Below are 22,241 nucleotides of genomic sequence, written 5' to 3' on the forward strand. Positions count from 1 at the left end.
TCAGGATTTTCAATTTTTTTTTCATCTTTTGAGAGAGTTATGGGGAAATTTAGGTTTCCCCATCCTCTGCAAGTTTGCCAATGTTTTCGTCTTTTGGCTTAAAACTCACTACATAGGTCGGGAAGGTCGGATCGATTCCCCGCACCTCCTCAATACCTATTGACAAAAAAGAAAGTTGGATTTATTTAACAGGATTGATCCTAATTTTATTTCAAACTAACACCGGTAAGGAAAAAAATTTGACAGAAGTAGATAGGTAGAAGGAAATAGGTATAATTACTCTACGCGAAGCAGATGAAAACCATCCATGCAATGGCTTCAGAATGATATTGTAAGACTCTTTCACAGCTTTCTCCATTTCCTGATCAGGATCCTTCACTATTCTTTGTAACAAATCAACCTGTAAAATCCAAGGATCTGGGAAGCAAATTAAGTTTCATGTCACTTGAATTAACATTGCAATTTTGCATACTCTATGTATGTTATTGCTTGCGGAAATTTGTAAACCAGTAATTGAAAAGGTCAAGCACATAAGTACATCAATGTCCGCCACTAAGCAAGCCAAAGGAAGAGGATTATATGCATATCTATAGTTTTGATCAAATTCAGCGGTGTATATATATATATATATATATTGCAGATTTTTTTTTATAAATTTCAGCCGATAATCAAACCATTATATTTTGGTTGGATTTGTTTTCTAATTTAACAATGATATAGGTTTAACTCCAAATTAACCTATCTTGGTCCGGTTCAGAATTCAGATAGCAACACGCCCATAGCCGGGCCTATACATCATTACCTCTGTAATGCCAAAATTTTTCCGTGGATTCAACCAAATCATAAGGCCAACCATGGGCTTTTGAGCCGAAGATACTTTTACACTTATTGGATCTTGTTGGCTGCGGCCCAGGTGTGTGGTTACCGGCGAAATCCGGAAAACGGCAAAAGGTGCATAATATCCCAAACAGAATTTCGATAATCCAAGACCCAAGCATGGCTGCCACTGCTCAGACGAGTGTGGCTTTCGCAGCAGGAGGCGCCCGAACACTGCCTGTCCAGTGCACGTTAGCAAAACCCAGTACAACTTTTGTGTCTGCATGGACATTCTCGAAGATGGGTTTCAATTCTCTGAAGCTCGGGTACGGGAAGAACAACACTCTGCCCTCCAGGAAGCTCTCAGTTCGAGCTGCTAGAACTGAGTCACAAGGTGTCTCCTTAGGCTTCAGAGCTCCTCATTTTGAGGTGTGTACGATCTTATATGGCTTTGTGGTTATGTGAATTTGGGGTCATTTTTATAATTTGTTAAATTTGAGTGCCATGTATGTTATTATGAGGTTACTTGGTGTTTTGAAGTATAGCTGCCAGAGCCTCTAACTGAGAAAATGTGGACAATGGAAGATTTTGAGGCATATCCTGCTTTGCTGGTGAGTTCCACCCATATTTGCATTTTCGTAGATTGTTTTGTTGCTATGTGTAACTAATCGTTGGCTATGTTTCTCTTTGATACTGTTTTAATGTTCATATTGCAACAAGATACGAAAAAATTTCTGATGGATAATAAGTAGATAAAGCAAAAGAATGGGTACACACACACTCTTTCTATTTGTAGTAGTCTCCTGTGAGAAACTCACCTTAGCTTATCCCAGCATTGTATTAGAAATTAGTTCCAAGTCCAATGTGGAATTCATTTATTTTTAAAGTATCATATGGTGAAATCTTCAAGATGTGGGTTAATTAGTTTACGTGTATGTCTGTGTGTGTGTGTAATTTTTTTCTTGGGTGAATTCTTTGGACTAGAGTCATGAGCATGACTCAGAAATATATATGATTTTTGGTATATTTTGATTGCTGATGCTCGTGAATCATAACTTACAGTGGAATAGCAAAAGATGCGTTGGCAAACTTATCATGCTACTAAATATGTCAAATACCAAGCAGAATTGGTTTATGGCATAAGCCATGCATATAAGAGCAAAACCTGTCAACCATTTTCGAAATTGATCAAGGCAGATAGCCTAACTTCTGGAGTTCTATTTCTATGTCCACATTCATGATGGAAGAGTACCAAAACTTTCTGCGTGTTCCTTCTCTGTCCTAACCTTTAAGGGGCGTGCCCGTTATGTGGACCTGAAAATTATAATGAGATTTAGGGCACTCAAGCTGCTACAATCCATCTGCTAATCTCTTTTAACCTTAAGGGATGTATGCATAATTCCTCTCATATGGACTCCCTTTAAAACTTTTAAAGCTTTAGATGTTTCACCTTTTTTCTCTATCATCTTCAACATCGGATAAATTTTCCCACATTAATATCATTTCAAGGAGGCACAAAAAACAAATGAACTTCGTAACAAACCTAGAAGAGCTTTCAAGCAAATGCTACAGAAAACCGACATTTTTTTTTACTTATTTTTAGAACATGGTTTCATATTTGAGCATTTCATAACTTGTGATTAGTCAACCTAGAGTAAAAGAGAGATAAGGAAAGTTCCTTGAAGACAATGTCATATGATGAAATCTCCTGAACAGTTGAAATGAGGCTGATAAACCTTAAGGAATTTCTTTTCTTATCCCACATCAGGAAGACATGAGGTATTCTGTCTCCTCACCTATTTAAGAATCCAATGAGATGTTAGATTGATCATGCTGGTCCTCTTAAACTGAGGTAAGAATTAAATATTTACAATATATAGTTTAAACCTGCTAGTCCAGAATTTTATATGGTTAATATGTTTATATTTACTATTGGTCCAATTCAATTAACTCTTCACTTAAAAATGAGTAGACCAAATATTTTGAGTAGAACTGAATTTTACTGGTTAATTGAATTTTTTAGGGCAGTTTTTGGTTTTCTATTCAGCTTTTAGTTTTTGCCTTTTCTCTCTTCCCCCTTCTATTACAGTCCCAGGTTAAGGATCTAGTTATGGGTCTGTTGGGTAAGGGTGTGGAAGGGTTTTGGCAGATCTGGTTGGGGTTTTCTTTTTACGACCTATGTTTAGTGTTGGTATAGGCTCTAAGGAGGGAACTTGAGAACGTCTTGAGTCTATAGTGCTCAAAAAGAAGGTTGGAAGGTTTGAATGGATCAACCCTCCTTGGTCTTCACACGTGGCAGCTTGCTCTTCAATCCATGAGTGAAGCCTTTGTAGACTTGAAGTGGTCTGCTAACATTACTCCCCTCCTCCAAACTGCGCTTGTCCTCAAGCGAAAAATCTGAGTACTACTGGTAAAAACTTTTGGCATTCTCTTAGGAAGCATCAGCAGGTGACGAATCTTGCTAATGGACCAAGATTTCAAGTTGCCCAACTTTGGTTCGATGATCCAAAATGGCAAGGGGTTGGTGAAATGTGGAGTTAGGTGGGTTAAGTGGCAGTACTGGAATGTAAGAATCCTATCCTTCATGATAAGGTTTAAGGCTGGAAATGTGAAAAACAAGATGGATTTTTGAGTATGGTGGTAAAGCTAATTTATAGGCCATGAACCCAATTCTTTCAAGGATTGAAAAAGGGCCATAAAATTTAGCTGCGGGCTTTTGATTGCGTCGGGTGGCAACTGAACCTTGGCAATATGGTTGAAGGCGGAGTAAAACTTGATCGCCGACTTGGAATTCCAACTTGTGGTGATTTTTGCCATAGCTATGCTTCATTTTCTGTTGAGCTCGAAGCAAATTTTGGTGTAGCATCTTCAAAAATCTCATTAGCATCAATTGAGGAACTTCTAGCACAATATGATAGCAAATGAGGAGGAGGACGACCGTACACTACTTCAAAAGGGGTTGCTTTGAGAGAAGAGTGGAAATTGGTATTATAACAATATTCTACCCATGAGAACCAGTTAATCCACTTGCTGGGTTGTTCACTTGTGAAACAGCGGAGGTACATTGTGCGGTTGATCAAGGTGATAGGCTGAACTGAATAATAATTTGGTGCCACAAACGAAATAACTCTTTCGAAAAAGAACTTGTGAAGGTAACATCATGAACACTGATGATAATTTCAAGTAACTCATGTAATTTAAAAATATGGTCCAAGAAAGAACGAGCGACACTTATATGGGTGGGAGAGAGGAATAAAGTGGTTGTATTTCAAAAATCTGTACCTTCCACAAAATCTAAAGAGATATCAGTCCATATTTGTTCAGGAAGAAGAAGAGGCTGGAGAAGACCGGCAGGTTGTAAAGTTTCAGATTTGTGACGTTGGCATGTACCACAAGCTCGAACAAAGTCACATACATAAAGTTTTATTCTCGGCCAATAGAAATCACGAGTAATTCTGTGCACTGTCTTTTGATATCCTTCACGACCTTGATTATGCAAGGCAGTCACCACAAGCTGGATAGATGGAGAGTGTTTGGATAGAAATACTATTTTTATAGAAAAGAAGGCCTTGCTTAAAACTCCAGGAATCTGTTGTCGTGCTATTCTGGACTTGAGAAATTAGTTGTTTTATCTCACCCGATTCACGTTGTTCCTTTTGTATGTCATCAAACAAACTGAGTTGTGGCATAGAAATTGCCAAGAGGATCGATTGATCCGCATCTCGGCGTGAAAGAGCTTCTGCAACTATGTTGTGGCGGCTAGCTTTATATTCCACTGTAAAAGAAAAACCCAAAAGTTTATTAACCCAATAGTGCTGAGGCGAAAAAAGAGACCTCTATTCCAATAAAAATTTTAAAATGTAGTGATTTGTTCGCACGATAAACTTGCACCCCCACAAGTAAGAGTTCCAGTATTTGACAGCTTTAACCAATTCAATTAACTCTTTCTCATAAGTTGGAAGATTTTGACGACAAACCACCATGGGTCTATTGAAATAAGCCATAGGTTTGTTTTGTTGTAAGAGAACGGCCCCTATGCCTACATCCGAAGCATCACATTCAATGACAAAAAGCTGATCGAAATCAGGTAGAGTGAGAATAGAAATGGTTGTCATCACCTTCTTCAATTCCCCAAAAGCTGTTACGGCAACTGCAGTCCAATGTAAGTAATTCTTTCGTAGCATGACTGTGAGTGGGGTGGCTATTATTCCATAATTATGGGCTTCTATACTAGCCATTAAGCTCTAAAAATCCTCTTAACCCCCAAATTGTTGTGGGCGTGGGCCAATCCAGTACTGCAGAAATCTTGGACTGGTCTATCTGTACTCCTTGTGGTGTTATAACATGACCCAAGTAGGCAACCTGATTCTGAGCAAAAGAACATTTTGATTTTTTAAGAAATAACTTATTAAGTGCCAATAGATGGAACACCAACTGCACATGGTGGAGATATTCTGCCCAGGTTCGACTGAAAACATAATGTCGTCAAAAAAGACTTAACACGAATTTTCTTAGATAAGGTTGGAATACCTCATTCATCAAGGCTTGGGAAGGTTGAAGGAGCCTTCATGAGTCCAAACGGCATTACAAAAAAATCAAAGTGGCTGTGATGTGTGAAACACTGTTTTTTCAATATCTGGAGGGTACATGCATACTTGATGGTAACCGGACAATAAATCCAATTTTGTGAAAATTGGGCTTCTCCTAATTCTTCCAATAATTCGTCAATCACTACAATGGAAAATTTGTCTTTGATTGTCCTGGAATTCAACACTCGGTAATCAACACATAGCTCCTAAGGAAGGTGAACAACTATGTCTGATAATTCCTTGTTGTAACATAGCTGCACCTTACCTCTTAATTTCATCTTTTTGTCCATGAGGGTATCTATAGGGATGGGCGACAACCGGCCTTGCTCCCGGTTCCAAAGAAATTCAATGATCATGTCCTGCCAGAAGGAAGTTCCTTTGGGGTGTTGAATAATGAAGTGAACTCAGCCAACAATTTTTGCAGTTGAATGTCAGTATCCTGTGAAATATTTAGGACGTCAATGTTAGGTAAGAGCCTAGAAGGAGAAGTGTGGATACCCTGTAACCCTCTTTGCTGTCCCTGTGTAAAAAAAGACATACGCATAAAAATAAAATCCCAAAGAATGGATCCCAAAGTGCGAAGCCAATTAACTCTCAACACTACATCAAAATCACTTAAAGGAAGGACAAATAAATCAATGGAGAAAGAGTAAGATTCTAGTTGTAGTGAGGTTCCTTTACAAATTCCAGGACTGCTGAGTTGTTGTCCATTCCATTGGCTACATTAACCTTTCATCCATCTCTTTTGTTCACTTGGGTATTTAACTAAGCAACTACAAATGCATAGATAAAGTTGTGGGTGTTGCCCGAGTCGATGAGGACCAGGACGTGTCCACCGCTCCACACACCCTCCAAACGCATAGTTTGGGAGTTCTGAATTCCAGTAATAGCATTTAGTGAGATTTCAAGAGATTTCAGGAGGTGATTCTTCTTGTGTATGTGGAATTGAGTAGTCCATCTCCTCTTCTTCGATCAAATCAATCCAAAATAATTTCTTGCATTGATGCCCACGGACAAAGGGTTCATTGCAATTAAAACAAAGCCTTTCTTTTGTCTCTCCTCCAACTCTTCCTAACTCAGCCTTTTCACAGTTTGATTTGGTTGAACCTCCATGGTAGATGAAGCTCGTCTGTTTTCTCGGAACCCTGATGATCTTGGAAACAATTTAGGTTCATATAGTCTAGACATGCTCATGGCTGTGACCAAATCTTTGGGTTGATGGAGCTCTACTTCAATTGCTATGGCGTCCTATAGTCCATTGAGGTAAAGCTAGACTTTTTGATTCTGAGTAAGGACGCTAGCCTGAGATACCAGAATCTCAAACTTGTTTTGGTGTCGACCACCGTGCCCAACTGTTTGAGCTTGGCTAATTCACCCAATTTGTTACTTTGGATTGGAGGTCCAAACCGGAGATTGGATTGGTGTTTGAACTCTTCCATAACAGGATAAGATACATCCTGTAGCATCTGCATATACCATAATTGAGCAATTCCCTCTAAATGATAGGAAGCTAAGCTCACTTTTTCGTCTTCTGGTGTCAATTGGTGACGGAAGAAATGCTCACAACGGCTAAGCCAGCCCAAGGGGTCTTCTAGCCCATTAAACCGAGGAAAATCAAGTTTGGTAAACTTTGGGACAATGGAGTTTTCTTCAGAATTTTCAAAAATTGCTGCTCCAGAAATTCCCTTGTCTTTACGTGTCTTGGATTGGCTTGCCGCGCTAGTGAATGACATCCTTTGTTTTGCAATTTCCAAGTACTGAGACATTGTGTCCATTTTGGCATGAAGTTGTTCCACTTTCTCATATTGAGACTTGTTGGCTTGTTGCTTGGCTAAAAGTAAGGCAAAGAGTTTATTGAGCTGTTCTTGTATGGAGTCGCCCATAACTAGTGGCTCTGAAATTTGTTACGGTCCCGGATTAAGGATCTAGTTATGGTCTGTTGGGTAAGGGTGTGGAAGTGTTTTGGCAGATCTGGTTGGGGTTTTTCTTTTTATGACCTATGTTTACTGTTTGTACAGGCTCTAATGAGGGAACCTGTGAACCTCTTGAGTCTATAGTGCTCAAAAACTGATTGAATTGGAAGTTGCTTTCTTATTGATTTGTTGCGTTTAAATACATGGCTAGAGGTTAAATACTGCCTGAATTGAAGGAACAACACTTCAAAGTGGAGGACACACTCCTACAAAAATGGTAACACAAATGCATAAAGGAAGTGGAGGAACACCCTCCTACAAAACTGGACTTTCAATTAAAAATAAAAAATATAATCTAAATTTAAAAATTCTGGAAGGTTGGAAGGTTTGAATGGATCAACCCTCCTTGGTCTTCACACGTGGCAGCTTGCTCTTCAATCCACGAGTGAAGCGTTTGTAGACCTGAAGTGGTCCGCTAACACCTCCCCACCCTCTGGCCCAAAAAAATGCCATTAGCATCCTTATCTCTAGATGGTCATTTCATGTAAATCTTGTTTATTAACTGCCAAACATTCGTGGACTTATTTCATAGCTTATATTGAATTACGGTCTTGTAGAACCTTTCAACTTAATGAAACTTTTGGATCAGGTAACATGCCTGTGGTACTTCCATTGAAGATTTTTGGGAAAATTTTTAGTATTCTTGTATTTCACTCTTGATTTGTACAATATGTCTACATGGCTATTTATACACAAAGAATCATATCTAAACAGGAAGCAAATAATCAAATAATAATTACAGAGATAATTAAGGATCCTAATCAAATCAAATCAAATCCCTAGAATCAATTAGGATTAGCAAATAAGTCAACACTCCCCCTCAAGTTGGTGCAAAGATGTCACACATGCCCAACTTGCAAATCAGATTATGATAGATCTTGTTGTTAAGCCCTTTAGTAAACACATCCGCAAGTTGCTCAGTAGAGGTCACATGAACTAGGCTCAAGACACCGTCTGTTAATTTTTCTTTAATGAAGTGCCGATCAATTTCAATGTGCTTCGTTCGGTCATGTTGGACTGGGTTTTGTGCTATACTTATAGCAGCTTTATTGTCACAATACAAGGTTATCTTGTCTCTCTCGGACAATCTCAACTCTTCCAATAACTTCTGCAACCATAAGAGTTCACACACTCCTTGGGCCATTGCTCTGTATTCTGCTTCCGCACTTGACCGAGCAACAACACTTTGTTTTTTGTTCCTCCAAGTGACAAGGTTTCCCCCCACAACTGTGCAGTAGCCAGATGTGGATCTCCTGTCATCGAGAGATCTTGCCCAATCTGCATCTGTAAAAGTTTCAATTCGGAGATGACCATGTTTGGAATAAAGAAGCCCTTTCCCTGGCGCAGACTTTAGGTATCTCAAGATGCGAAGTATAGCTTGCATATGAGTCTCGCGAGGGTCATGCATGAATTGGCTGACTAAGCTAACAGCATAGGCTATATCCGGTCGAGTGTGTGAGAGATAAATCAACCTTCCTACCAATCTCTGATATCTTCCAATATCCATGGACTCACCAGTTCCTGCTTTCAGCTTGTGATTACTTTCAATGGGAGATTCTGCTGGTTTACACCCCATCATACTAGTTTCTTCCAAAAGATCCAGAATGTACTTTCTTTGAGAGATGAAAATTCCTTTTTCTGATCTAGCCACCTCGATACCTAGAAAATATTGCAGTTTTCCCAGATCTTTGATTTCAAATTCCTGAGCTAACAACCTCTTTAGTTGAGCCATTTCCTCTTTGTCATCACCTGTCACCACTATATCATCAACATACACAATAAGAAGGGTGGTCTTACCCTTATGATGCTTGATAAACAGAGTGTGATCAGCATTGCTTTGTTGGTAACCGAAGGACATCATGGCTCTGCTAAACCTGTCAAACCAAGCTCTGGGAGATTGTTTTAGCCCATACAAAGCCTTTTTTAACTTGCACACCTTTCCTTGTGTCTTCTCATCAGCGAACCCAGAAGGAATTTCCATGAATACTTCTTCCTCTAAATCTCCATGGAGGAAAGCATTCTTCACATCAAACTGTTGCAAGTCCCAGTCCAAGTTGGCCTCGCAAGATAACAGAACTCTGATTGAATTCATTTTTGCAACTGGGGCAAATGTCTCTTGATAATCCACTCCATAGGTTTGGGTGAAACCTTTAGCAACCAATCTGGCCTTAAATCGTTCAATTGTACCATCAGCTTTGTGTTTCACTGTGAACACCCACTTACAGCCAACGAGTTTCTTTCCAGGTGGAAGAGTGACGAGCTCCCAGGTCTCATTTTTAGCCAATGCTTTCATCTCTTCAATCATTGCTTCCTTCCATTTAGGTTCTGCAAGAGCTTTCTTCCAATCCTGTGGAATATACACAGAGGAAATAGACAAGGCAAAGGCTCTATAGGAAGGAGACAAGGATTCATAAGAAACAAAGTTAGAAATAGGATGTTTAGTACAAGATCTGACCCCTTTTCTTTGTGCAATCGGTTTATCTAAATCATTGAAGCATTCAAGAGTTGTGGATAACTCACCAGAAGAAGATTCTTGACTCTGAGTAGACTGCATAATGGCTTCTTCTGCCTTGTCTCTCCTTGAATACCTTCTCAAATCTGGCTTGTCCAAACGACCAATTCTTTCTCCCTGATTGGACATCTCCCCCTGTCGATTAGAACTCAAACTCTCATCCGGAATCACACAATTTTGGATCACCTCTTCTTGCTCATTATTTTCCCCCTGAAGAGGTGAGTGGGCGGTATTGAAGTAGGGTTCAGTTTCTCGAAAGGTAACATCCATACTGACCAAGTATTTTCTAGAGGGAGGGTGATAACACCTATATCCCTTCTGTGTCGGAGAATACCCAACAAACACACATTTAAGGGCCTTGGGGTCCAATTTCCCTGCCGTTCTAGTATGGACAAAACAAACACACCCAAATACTTTTGGTGGAACAACGTATGAATTCTTCCCTTGTAGAACTGCCAAAGGACTCATAAAGTCAAGGGTCTTGAGAGGCATTCTATTTATAAGGTAAGCAGATACAAGAATTGCATCTCCCCAATATGCTTTGGGTAGATTCATGGTGAACATAAGAGATCGAGCTACCTCCAATAGATGTCTATTTTTTCTCTCAGCAACGCCATTTTGAGCACTAGTATAAGGACAACTAGTCTGGTGTACTATCCCATTACTCTCCAAATAGGCAGAAAAGCTACTATCCATGTATTCTCTTCCATTGTCAGTTCTCAAAATTTTCACCTTAGTATCAAATTGAGTACAAATCATCTTATGAAAAGATTGAAAACAAGAAAAAACATCACTTTTAGCTTTAATCAGATAGACCCAAGTCATTCGAGTGCAACAATCAATAAAGGTGACAAACCATCGATTACCAGATAAGGAGACAGTTTGAGTAGGCCCCCAAACATCAGAATGAATAGTTGCAAAAGGAATTTGACTTTTATTATGACTCAAAGGATAGGATGTTCTAGTGTGTTTAGCATACTCACAAGCATCACAAAATAAAGAGCCAAACTGGGTTTTAGCAAACAAATCAGGATAAAGTTTTTCTAAGACAAAAAATGATGGATGTCCTAATCGCCGGTGCCATTGTATTATTTCCCGATTGACATCCTTATTTTCTCCAAAACAAGCTTGAGATATCGACGAACCCGGATCACTCTCCAACATGTATAAGCCATCATGCAGCCTACCATTGCCAATCCTCTTCCCTGTGCGAAGATCCTGAATAACACAATGATCAGGAAAGAATTCAAGTTTACAGTTAAGGGCATTGGTAATAGCACTGACAGATAAAAGGTTGACAGGAAAGTGGGGAACATGAAGGACAGATGATAATTTAATGTTGGATGTGCAAATAACAGAACCTGTTCCGGATATTGGAGTAAAAGAGCCATCAGCAATTCTGACACTATCTTTGGTTAGAGAAGGAGAATAATTGAGAAAGCCTTTAGAAGAGCCTGTCATATATCTATTCGCACCAGAATCGATAATCCATGGAACATTATTAAAAGAGGAAGCATTACCTGACTTTACAAAGTTAGATGTGGCACCAGAGGATGAAGAGGTGTCAATATGAGACAAGAGGCGCTTGAGACTCTGAAGTTCATTAGCGGAAAGAAACTCAGTCGTTGTTGTCTCCTTAAAAGGCTCCTCCACAGTTTCTGCTAAATTAGCTTGATTTCTAGAGGTACCTCGTTTTCCTCCACGACCTCTAGTGGGACGACCATGTAACTTCCAACAAGTCTCTTTGGTATGTCTCGGTTTCCCACAATAGTCACAGTGTAATTGATCTTTCTCAGAAGTAGGAGGCTGTGGTGTGCTCAAACTAGTAGTCAACCCAGCCTTTTCAACTGGTGCAGTATAGAGCATAGCATGTCGACGACTTTCCTCTTGTTGAACATGAGCGTGGGCCTCTTGTAGAGAAGGAAAAGGATTTCTTCCCAACACTTGGACTCGAATCGGATCATATTCATTATTCAACCCTGCAAGAAAATCATAGACCCGTTCCTTTTCAATCATTCTCTGAAATTTGACTGTATCTCCAGTGCAGTCTGCCTGAAAGTCTTGATAGTAATCAAGTTCCTGCCATAAGCCACATAACTCAGAATAAAATTGGGAGATAGTCATTTCTCCTTGCTTAGTACCATGAATCTTATTCCGAATATCATAAATTTGGGCATCATTCCCAATCTTGGAATAAGTTAAGGACAAAGCTTTCCATATTTTTGCAGCAGTATCAATTAACAAATAGGACTTAGAGATATTAGGTTGCATAGAGTTCAGTAACCATGTCATAACAAGACAATTATTTGAGTCCCATTGAGGAAAATCTGGATCACTCTCATCAGGTTGCTTTTTATTACCAGTGACATAACCCTGCAGTCCTCTAGCCTTGATAAACAACAAACAAGACCTTGACCAAGCAAGATAGTTGGTTCCATCAAGTTTTATGGGACTAATTTGCAAGGAAGGATTATTAGAGTTAGGAGTCGAGACCCTTTTACCTTCTGCCATAGTAAAGATTTATGAACCCTGAAAGAATATGAGGTACCCAAGGTTGTACACACAAGAGAGCCCAATTGATTCACCAAAAAGACCTGGTAACAGCACGGTAAGGCCGGAAGATGGTCGGAATCGTCGCCGGAGTGATCGGAGTGGCGAAGCAGTGACAGACGGTGGGTCACGCGCCGGGTCACGCGCCGGGAAGAGGTGGCGCGTGAGACTCACGCGCAAGCTTTTCCGGCGTCGGAGCAGGTCGATCGGCCGGCGGCAGTCCGGCGGTTCTTCTGGTGCCGGCGGTGAGAGAGTGAAGGGCTCCTAAATGGGTTAGTACCAAAAAAGTAAATCTAGGGTTTTGAAACCCTAAAGATGAAAAATTGAATTTGAACCCAAAAAATCAGGAAAAAGGCTCTGATACCATGAAGATTTTTGGGAAAATTTTTAGTATTCTTGTATTTCACTCTTGATTTGTACAATATGTCTACATGGCTATTTATACACAAAGAATCATATCTAAACGGGAAGCAAATAATCAAATAATAATTACAGAGATAATTAAGGATCCTAATCAAATCAAATCAAATCCCTAGAATCAATTAGGATTAGCAAATAAGTCAACAATTTTCAATTGTTCTTATGACTATTTTGAGTTTTATTATTATTTTTCTATGTCTGTCTGACGTGTTTAACAGTGATTTTCAAGTGAAGCACTTCTAATCTTAGCATATTCATAGAGGAGAACTGTGGATTTTGCAACTTTTAATTCCTTCTGGGAGTTGTTAAATTACATACATACTTAAGGGGTTTAGATACCATGCTCTCTTGTAAGAATGGAACGCATCTTTCTTCCCTTTTCCTTTTTCATTTATTAACCAGCACGCATACACGTAATTCATGTTCTATGATCTTATGTAAGACATGGAATATACAATCTGGAAGAACATTTTACTTAGGGCTGACATTTATATTTGGGTCTGTGACTGCTGGTCAGTAATGAATGACTGCTATCAAAACCATTTCAGTCTGGTTAGGCAATTTCCATATTTGGCTTCTCCCAGGACAAGAAATTAGTATATTGTTTCACCTCATATTATATATATATAAAAAAAAACTATAGCAATTTTGACTTGTAAGGATGTGGAGGTGCAGGTTATGTTCATCTGCAATCACTGTCCATTTGTTAAACACTTAAAGAAGGATATAGTGAAGCTCTCAAATTTCTACATGAAGGTATCTCAATTCTGAATCCATTTCCTTCTCCATGGTTTGCTTCATTATTCTGCTGGGGCATGCATAACTTAGCAAATGAGTATGCAATCAATATATCTAAATTTTATTGTATCGGTATGCAGAAAGGACTTGCAGTTGTTGCCATATCTTCAAATTCGGTGGTCACTCACCCGCAGGTTTTAATAACTGCATTGTTTGAGATTAGAGCTATAATGAAGCTATTGTCTGGTCTGATTTGTTCAAAATGGAACTGCTTTTGCAGGATGGGCCAGTGTTCATGGCAGAAGAGGCTAAAATGTTTAATTACCCATTTCCCTATTTATATGATGAGGTACACTAGTGATACTTATCCTAAAAGGTAAATCAAAATAGAGAAGGACATATTAGATTCACTATATCAATCTGGTTTCTGATTTGTGTCGTCTCATTGTCATTGCAGGGAGAGCATGACTATTTTTTGTTGCAAAACTTATTTTCTTCTGAAATTTGTGCAAGTGCTTAACTAGTTGAACTTGATTGACTGCAGTCACAAGAAGTTGCTCGAAATTTTGGAGCTGTTAGCACACCGGAGTTTTTTCTGTTTAAAAAGGTTCTCATAATCTTCAATAACTACTTTGCTTATGTCCTTCAAGCATGGTAAATTGCCTTGTTGAGGTTGAAGGGATTAGTTAATTTCTTTTTTCTCTATTCGGCCCCTCTTGCCGTAATGAGAACTGTTAGAGCTAGTAAAACTTTTCAAACATGTTGCTGATTGATTTAATGATCCAGGATGGTCGGCGGCCATTTGAGCTGGTGTATCATGGCCAGTTTGATGATTCTCGACCCAGTAACAATGTGCCTGTGACAGGAAGGTTGGTGTCTTTAGTTGCATTGTTAATTGGAAAAATTAATGTTTTTCTTTGAACATATGCATGAGTGGTGCATCAATTATTAAATTGCTTCTATTATACCATTTCAAGGGACCTAAGTCTGGCGATAGATTGTGTACTTAGTGGTCAGCCAGTCTCATCAGTTCAGAAACCAAGGTATTCAGTTCCTTGTCATAACTTTATCTCATCATTAGATATCTTGAAGTTTTGGCCTACTGCAATTGCATGTCTAAGACCATTATTTCCTTTTCCTAAAAGTGTTGGATGCAGCATAAAGTGGCATCCTGGATCTGGGCTCCAATAATCTTCAGTGTTAGATCTCAAGATCGTAATGTTCCAGTCTAAACTATGAATTTTTCTTTTGAGGTATACCTGATGTTCTTGAAATATCTGAGAACCATTTTGATATTCCTAAAATGTGAATTTTTATTCCCAAATTTTTTGATTATATGTTTCTTGTTCTAATTCTTCACTTGTTATCTCAGGGGGTTATGTTCATTGCTTGGGATTCTCCGAGCACAAAAGAGAATGGGTTAGTTTGACACTCCGATTGTCTCGTCTTTTTATTTTTTGGGGGGATGTTTCATTTGGATATATGTATGCCATATTCTATTCTTCCAAAATATCATATGTATTTAAATTTAGGTTTTACAAATTTGTGAACATACTATCATTATTATATCACACATATATAGTTGCACAATTATTTGTAGAGGGGAAAAATGGAAACAAAATTTACATTCTATGTCCACAGGCAAGACACGAGATAAAAGTTTCTGAATACTAGAACTCTAGTTTTGAATTATACTGTTGGTGCTTGAATGTGAAATAGATATTATTTTTCCTGGGGATGTAACATCCTGAATTTTTTTTTTTAAAAAAAAAAGTCAACAACTATTATTGCAATGGAATGTCGTAAAAAAGAAAGAAAGCTGCTTAACATTACAGTATTATGATGGAAACAAAGATTGAAAATTAGATGCCACCTTTTGTACATTTTCAGATGTTGAAATATACTTCTTGTTGATTGAAAGAATAATTTATCTCCCAAGTATGCAGTAGCATAATAAACCAATGGGGCCATTATATCTCTAATGGTACCAACCATTATAATTTAGGGGGACATTAGCTTCATGTTACCCATAATTGTTTAGGTTTAAATCTCTTGAATGAAAAGTTCCATAACACTGATAACTTGCGTCGATATTTGCTTGCGTTCTTGGCTATTACAGTTTGATGGAATTCCTAAAACTACCTGTGGGCCTGAGATAATTTGATATCATGTGACTAGAAGCAACGTATCCTTTCAAGAACATGCAGCATGAGATTTGATTATCTTCACTAAGACTGACGTTGGGTGGTCTTGTGGGGAATGGTGGTCCTTCTGCATCTCCATAATTTCACAACATATTTTGGCTTATGCCAATAACATATTGGTGTCACAACCATGGGTTTTTCATTGGCCCAGCTCCCTTTGGACAACCGATAGTTTCAAAAGCTAAATGTCTTTTTCTGTTTGGTCCCCAGTTTGAAAATTGCGTTGTATAACATGGCCCTGTTCATTGATATGTTCTATTCTGTAGCACTTTTAATTATTGTTTACTTAGTGACCAGCTCTGTTGATGGAAGCAGCTGGATTGCTAAAATGACAGCTTATAGACATTTTAGTTTCTTACAAACATGCTTTATGACAGTATCTTTCTTCGATTAGGTAGGAATTAGATACATGGATGCAAGAGGATTCTGGTAGATGTGCCAATATAGGAGTGAGGCCCGGCTGATTACGTTTAAGATGAATTGTAGTTGACAATAGTTATTTTGAAAGATGGGTTTAACTCTTTTCTTTTTTCCACTTAATGTAGAATATATGCTAGCTGGTGGATAAGTAGACCACATTTTGGTCTCATTTTTGGTGGAGCATATGCAAATCTTAGCAGTTTTTAATGTTCTGCCCCCTGTAGGGAAGGGAATAAAGAATTTATGCGAGTATACAGTATCTTGTCTGAAAATGTATGGCACTGTCATTTTCTATTTTTTTTGAACTACAGGATTTCACTTTGGCAGAACTGACATTTAAAAATGTATGCATTCTGCTGCTTTTCTTTCCTTTGGAGAGATAACAAATGAGATCCAATGGAAGCATTCTCAAACTGTATGAGACCAAACTTTAATTAGTGTGGAAGAAACGGAATATTAAGTCCTATTACTACAATACATATCAATCTATACAAATTATTTTGTTGCTTGAAAAATAATCAATGAACTAGTGTGCCATGTTTTGGAATTATGGATTTAGGAAGGTGATCTAATTAGAGGTTCAGAAGATCTGGAGAAACTAGAAGAGTGCAGTGGTGCTTTTGGATTTGTGGATGCTGCTTTGCCATTGCAATATGTATTTTCGTAATCCTCATTTTGATGTCTGATCTCTTTCAGCATTGCTGTTACGTCTTTCATTGTAGGTCGTTCCTCTGGGGAAGGGTTCACACAGAGGAGGGCCACCCCAAGCACCTGAAGCATTTCTTGAAGTTGAGTACCTGATCGAAGAAGAAGCTGCTGGTCTACAATTGCTGTGAATTCTCTTTTTCTTTCTCTAAGTTCCTTGTTGACCCAAGTGACAATATGGGCACCTTCAGGAATCCTGTTATCTGTCGGTTCTTTCCCTGTTAACACTTCTAGAAGAACTACACCATAGCTGTACACATCACTTTTCTCTGTGATTCTGAAACTGTATCCATATTCTGCAATTTGCAAATGAAGTTAGCTCGTACTTTATTTGAAAACTTTTTCAACGTTATTTTGTGAACATTGTCTTCAGCTTTGTTATGAAAGTATTGAAGTGCTTATGCGTACCTGGAGCAATGTATCCATAAGATCCAGCAACTGTGTTAGAAGCTATTGAGCATTCTGCAGAATCAACAAGCTTGGCAAGTCCAAAATCTGCTAGAAAGGCTTCAAATTGTGGCCCTACCAAGATATTATTTGCTTTGATATCTCGATGTACGATTGGAGGGGTACAATCATGATGAAGATAAGCCAGGCCATGAGCTGCCCCCAGCATGATATTGTATCTTGCATCCCAATCCACGAACATCTTCTTCTCATGGAGTAATCCAGCCAAACTTCCATTGCTGATATAGTCAAACAAAAGCAATCTGGTTTTTCCATTGTTACAGCATCCCAGAAGCCTCACTATATTTTTATGTCTTATTGATCCAAGAGTTCTAACTTCTGCAGAAAACCAGTCTCTCTCTGGAAATTCACCGTTCTTCACCGGCCATAGCTTTTTCACTGCGATAACCTGTTTTAGAGGAGTTTCAACACGGTAAACCATCCCCGAACAACCTTTTCCGATAATATTTGAATCTGAGAGCTCGGTTACTATATCATTGACCGAGAAGTTAAGCTTTTGAAATGGGGTGAAATCCCATTCCAATATATTGTCTTCTTCTTTCCTTGCAAATGTAGCTCGTTGAATTCTGATAAACAGTAGCACACCCACAAGCACAACCAACAATGTTGCAGTTAAACTGAGAAGAGTACATATGATGAGATTTTTGGTATGGTTGCCATGGCGGTTTCCACTTAATGGGCACTTGTTTCTGTTAATGCAAAGCTCTGGATTTCCTTCATATGCAGTGGTGGGGAGATCATGGAAGAACTTAGTATCAGGAAGAAAACCAGAAAATTTATTGTATGAGACATCCAGGGAGACCAGATTATCAAGAGTACCCAGTACTGCGAGTGTTCCTGTGAGCTTGTTGTGAGAAATATCTAAGTTGGCAAGTTTTGAGAGGTTTCCAAAGCTTCCTGGAATTGGACCTGTTAAAGAATTCCTACTCAAATTCAAGAGGATGTCTAGTCCCTGCAACTGACCAATCTCTTCCGGGATTGGACCAGTGAGTCTGTTGCTGCTCATATCTAACAACTGCAAATCCTTGCAGAGGCCAAGTGAGTTGGGAATAAAACCAGTAATGTGATTTTCACCGATTACCAGCTTGTTTAATGATGTAAGCTTGCCCAAGTTTTCAGGGATGGCGCCTGATATTCTGTTCATTGAAAGGTCTAAAACATTTAGATTGACAAGGAATTCAAGAGTTGCCGGAATGCTTCCTTCGAGCTTATTCCCATGCAAATCAACCATTTCTAGCTGAGTGCAATTTCCAATTTCACTTGGAATTTCTCCTGTAAATTGATTATCAGACAATTCGAGGAAGCTCAATTTACGTAGGAACCCTATTTCTGGTGGAATTCTACCAGTGAAGTTGTTTGATCCAAGTCGCAAACGGATCAAACCAATGCATTTGCTAATATCAGATGGAATTTCACCTGAAAGTCCATTTGATAACAGCAACAATTGGCTTACGTTCTTGAGATGAAAAAGAGAATGTGGAACTGACCCAGTAAGGAGGTTGTGAGAAAGATCCAATGCTTGAAGTTTCTCACAGTTGGCTAGCTCAGAAGGTATGCTTCCATGGAGTTGGTTCTGCCAGGCATAGAACAACGAGAGCTCTTTCAGTTGTCCAATGGCAGCTGGAATCTCGCCAGAGAATCTGTTATTATCCAGTTCAAGCTGCTTCAGTGCAGAAATGTCGCCAATAAAATTTGGAATTTCTCCTGAAATTGAATTATATGACAAAAGAAGCTCCTCCAGTGCTACGATCTTGACAAGCGACGCAGGAATCACGCCTGTTAGAGAATTCATCGAGAGATCAATCATTTTCAAATCTGAGCAGTTTCCCAGAGCTTCTGGAATGTTTCCCGTTAGATTGTTCTGCCACAACAACAACCTCTTGAGATTTTTCAATGAAGCCAATTCTTCAGGAATCTTGCCTAATAGTTGGTTCTCATACAGAAAGAGATCTTCTAAAGCTGAGCAGTTGCCAATTTCTGGTGGGATATTACCAGTGAGATTAGCTGTGTAAACTGAAAGAGTCTTGAGATACTTCAGTTCTCCTAAACTACTAGGAATCTGTCCTGAAATCCCAGTGTCTGCAAGACCCAAATATAGTATTCCTTTGCAGTTTGATATCTGCATTGGTATTTCACCATGAATTCCTTGGTTCCCACCAGCACGAAAGGTCTCCAAAGCTAACAACTGGCCAATTTCCGGAGGAATCTTTCCAGAGAGCTGGTTGTCAAACAGTTCTAGCTGTCTAAGCCTTGAACAGTTCCCTATTTCTCCTGGAATCTCACCATGAAGCAAATTCGAATTCAGTGAAAGTGACTGCAACTGAGATAGTTTTCCAATTTCTACTGGGATATTTCCTGATAAAGCATTAAAACTGAGGTCCAAGGTGATCAATGAGGACAAGTTTCCAATGGAAGGAGGAATTTCTCCTGTAATATTCCCATGGGAAATTATAAGAGCAGTGAGATGGTTAAAGGAGAGGAGCTGGGCAGGGAAGCCAGAAGGAAGTTTAATGGAGGTGATTGCAATTTCTGTCACAAACCCATTACTAGAACACTTGATGTACTTCCATTTGCATGGAGTCTGGTGGCTTGGATCCCATGAAGAGAAAAAAGTAGATGAAAAAGAAGAAGAATTGAAGGTTGAAAGCCATGAAAGTAGAGTGAGACCTTCTTGATTAAGTGCAGAAATGGCTGGAAAAAGAGAGATGTTAAGAAGCAAGAGAAAAATAGTAATTGCATTGCTTGACATCCTGAGTTTGGTAGCCTCTGCTACTGTGCTATCTCATTTAATAATAGCACATCCAGTCTCTCCCATTTTCTCTTGGTCTTCTTTTTTTTTTATGAGATTTGGATACTGAAATGCCCTTGGTTTCATCCTTATTTACTGACCTAATAGCCTACTTTTTTTCAAAACAGAAATCCTTCTCATTTTCATGAATACTATAATTTTTGTTTTTCTTTATTATAATGGTTATTGCTAATTTTTTTTCCTGTTTAAATCAAAATATTATTTTAGATCGTAACAGAAATTTTTTTTTTTAAATAAGAATTGGGGATTGATAATTGGGAAGTAAATCTGAGACCTCAGATGCACTTACCAGCACGTAATCAAAATTTTATTTTAGATTGCAACAGAAATTTTTTATAGAAATTTTTTTTTTTAAATGGCAATTGAGATTGGGAAGTAAATCTGAGATCTCTGTAAAACCTATAAGTGCTGCAACATGAAACTTTTAAATTGAATTAAAATTCAACATAAAAAAATATATTCAAAATCTACATAATAATATTATATAAAAGCATATTAAATTTGGTTGTGTGGTAATGGATATGGATAAGATGCTAGATGAATATATATTATGCAAAACATTCCAAACAGAAGAGTACCATTTCTGAAATGATGTCGTTTTATTTGGAAGTTTTCACTTGAAAGCAATTGCTAAGACATAACTTGACAACACATAGCTGTATATATAGTGTATACGTACATAAGACTACGTGATAATAAGTAAACTATTTAGGTTGTACAGGTCAAAATCTTTCCATGTATTAAGAAACAGTGCATGCATGCACATCAAATTAATTTCATAATTTTCAATTTTTTTATAAAAAAACTTGCATGTCGATATTCCTTATTTAAATATTTATATACTTGCCCAAATATATATTTTTGGCCGTCAAAAGTTTCTAATATTTTTGTTGTTAATATTTAATTTTTATAAAAATATAACTATTTAATTAATATCCTAAATTTATAATAATATAATTAAATAACTCTTTATTTTTATAAAGTATAATTATTAAATCTAAAATGTTAAAACAAATATAATTTATATTTTAAATAAATATTAAATAGTTATCAATACAATATAATAATCGCTTAATATTGATATGTATTGGTACTAAAAATAATGTCGTGATAAGAGTTTAATCAGAAAATTTTCGATCCCATCAAAAGAAAAAAAGTTCGAAAACTTCAGATCTTAACCTTTCATCAAAACTCATTCAGTCAATTATGAAACGAGATTACACGAAAAAAATTTTCATGACATCTATAAATACGAGACCTCTTATCAGTTAGGCAATACTAACCAAATTTTCAAAACATATGATGATTAACTCTATTTATTTTTTATGATATAAAAGTTAATTATCAGAGAAATCAAAGTATACAGTTTTACACAACTATTTTTGAGTTTTAAGTAATTTTTTATGTTCACTTTAATCTTCATCAATTTACTAATCAGAGTAATTATCATAAACATCAATTGGCTCATATTTTTTCTTATAAAAATCAATTGAGGGACAGTTTTGTTTCAATTATATCAATTATACTTTTAAATGTTATTTAATGGAGAATAAAATTCTGATGACAATTTCTTTTTTAGTGGTTCTGATACAATGATTGATCAGCTTTAGAGTTAAAGATACACTACAATCCAGACAATGAAAAGGACAATGCCACACCAAAAAGGGAGGTGGACACGACAACCTGTTTCTTCAACATTATAATTATGGTAAGCTCTCCAAATCATTTTTTTCTGGACGGAAAAAAAAAAAAACCAATTGATCTTTCTTCATCTTTAAAATATAAGAAATAGATTAAATCTTAAGTTCAAATTTATCTATTCTGAAATATTTATTTTGTAAACAGAAGAGAAAATGCCTATACCCTTCCTCATGCATGAACCTTGTCCTGAATTACGTTCAATAAAAATTATTATAAATTTGGCGTTTCTCACTTGCAATCTCCTTTCTTTTTTTAAAGATTGGCCTTTTCCTCACCTTCTCTACTATATTTGCAGACATTTTCTGTAGACACCTTTCTTTATAAAGTTCCATGGAT

General features: G+C 37.7%; 2 protein-coding genes across 4 annotated transcripts; one reads left to right on the forward strand and one right to left on the reverse strand.

Moving 5' to 3' along the window:
- The first annotated feature begins 867 nt into the window (after positions 1-867).
- On the forward strand, positions 868-17,265 carry LOC110606489. Of its 3 annotated transcripts, XM_021745311.2 has the most exons (11): positions 869-1,245; positions 1,362-1,427; positions 13,536-13,616; positions 13,739-13,792; positions 13,879-13,947; positions 14,143-14,205; positions 14,385-14,467; positions 14,576-14,641; positions 14,744-14,851; positions 14,971-15,017; positions 16,945-17,265. In XM_021745311.2, exons 1-9 carry the CDS (start codon positions 997-999, stop codon positions 14,787-14,789), a joined length of 777 nt encoding a protein of 258 aa, XP_021601003.1. In that variant the 5' UTR covers positions 869-996; the 3' UTR covers positions 14,790-14,851; positions 14,971-15,017; positions 16,945-17,265. The 3 variants fall into 3 exon arrangements, with proteins under 3 accessions (XP_021601002.1, XP_021601003.1, XP_021601004.1); XM_021745310.2 differs by lacking the exon at positions 16,945-17,265 and having other exon boundaries at positions 868-1,245; positions 14,971-15,004; XM_021745312.2 differs by lacking the exon at positions 16,945-17,265 and having other exon boundaries at positions 1,103-1,245; positions 1,357-1,427; positions 14,971-15,336.
- Positions 16,484-20,264, reverse strand: LOC110606488 (LRR receptor-like serine/threonine-protein kinase RGI1). Its single transcript, XM_021745309.2, has 2 exons — positions 17,336-20,264; positions 16,484-17,223 (listed from the first exon to the last, which is right to left on the reverse strand). The coding sequence occupies exons 1-2, from the start codon at positions 20,142-20,144 to the stop codon at positions 16,778-16,780; spliced, it is 3,255 nt and encodes a 1,084-aa protein (XP_021601001.1). The 5' UTR covers positions 20,145-20,264; the 3' UTR covers positions 16,484-16,777.
- Positions 20,265-22,241: the final 1,977 nt, after the last annotated feature.

The sequence above is a fragment of the Manihot esculenta genome, chromosome 18 (genome assembly GCF_001659605.2).
Source record: "Manihot esculenta cultivar AM560-2 chromosome 18, M.esculenta_v8, whole genome shotgun sequence".
In the NCBI taxonomy this organism is placed as follows: domain Eukaryota; kingdom Viridiplantae; phylum Streptophyta; class Magnoliopsida; order Malpighiales; family Euphorbiaceae; genus Manihot; species Manihot esculenta.

Bases quoted from the DNA above. Each gene is read 5' to 3' on its own strand.
- LOC110606489 (XM_021745310.2), top strand. From the start codon at position 997: ATGGCTGCCACTGCTCAGACGAGTGTGGCTTTCGCAGCAGGAGGCGCC. The intron at 1,246-1,361 runs GTGTGTACGATC...TTTGAAGTATAG, and splicing joins TCAGAGCTCCTCATTTTGAG to CTGCCAGAGCCTCTAACTGA. The intron at 14,468-14,575 runs GTTGGTGTCTTT...TACCATTTCAAG, and splicing joins AATGTGCCTGTGACAGGAAG to GGACCTAAGTCTGGCGATAG.
- LOC110606488 (XM_021745309.2), bottom strand. From the start codon at position 20,144: ATGTCAAGCAATGCAATTACTATTTTTCTCTTGCTTCTTAACATCTCT. The intron at 17,224-17,335 runs GTACGCATAAGC...TGCAAATTGCAG, and splicing joins TTATGGATACATTGCTCCAG to AATATGGATACAGTTTCAGA.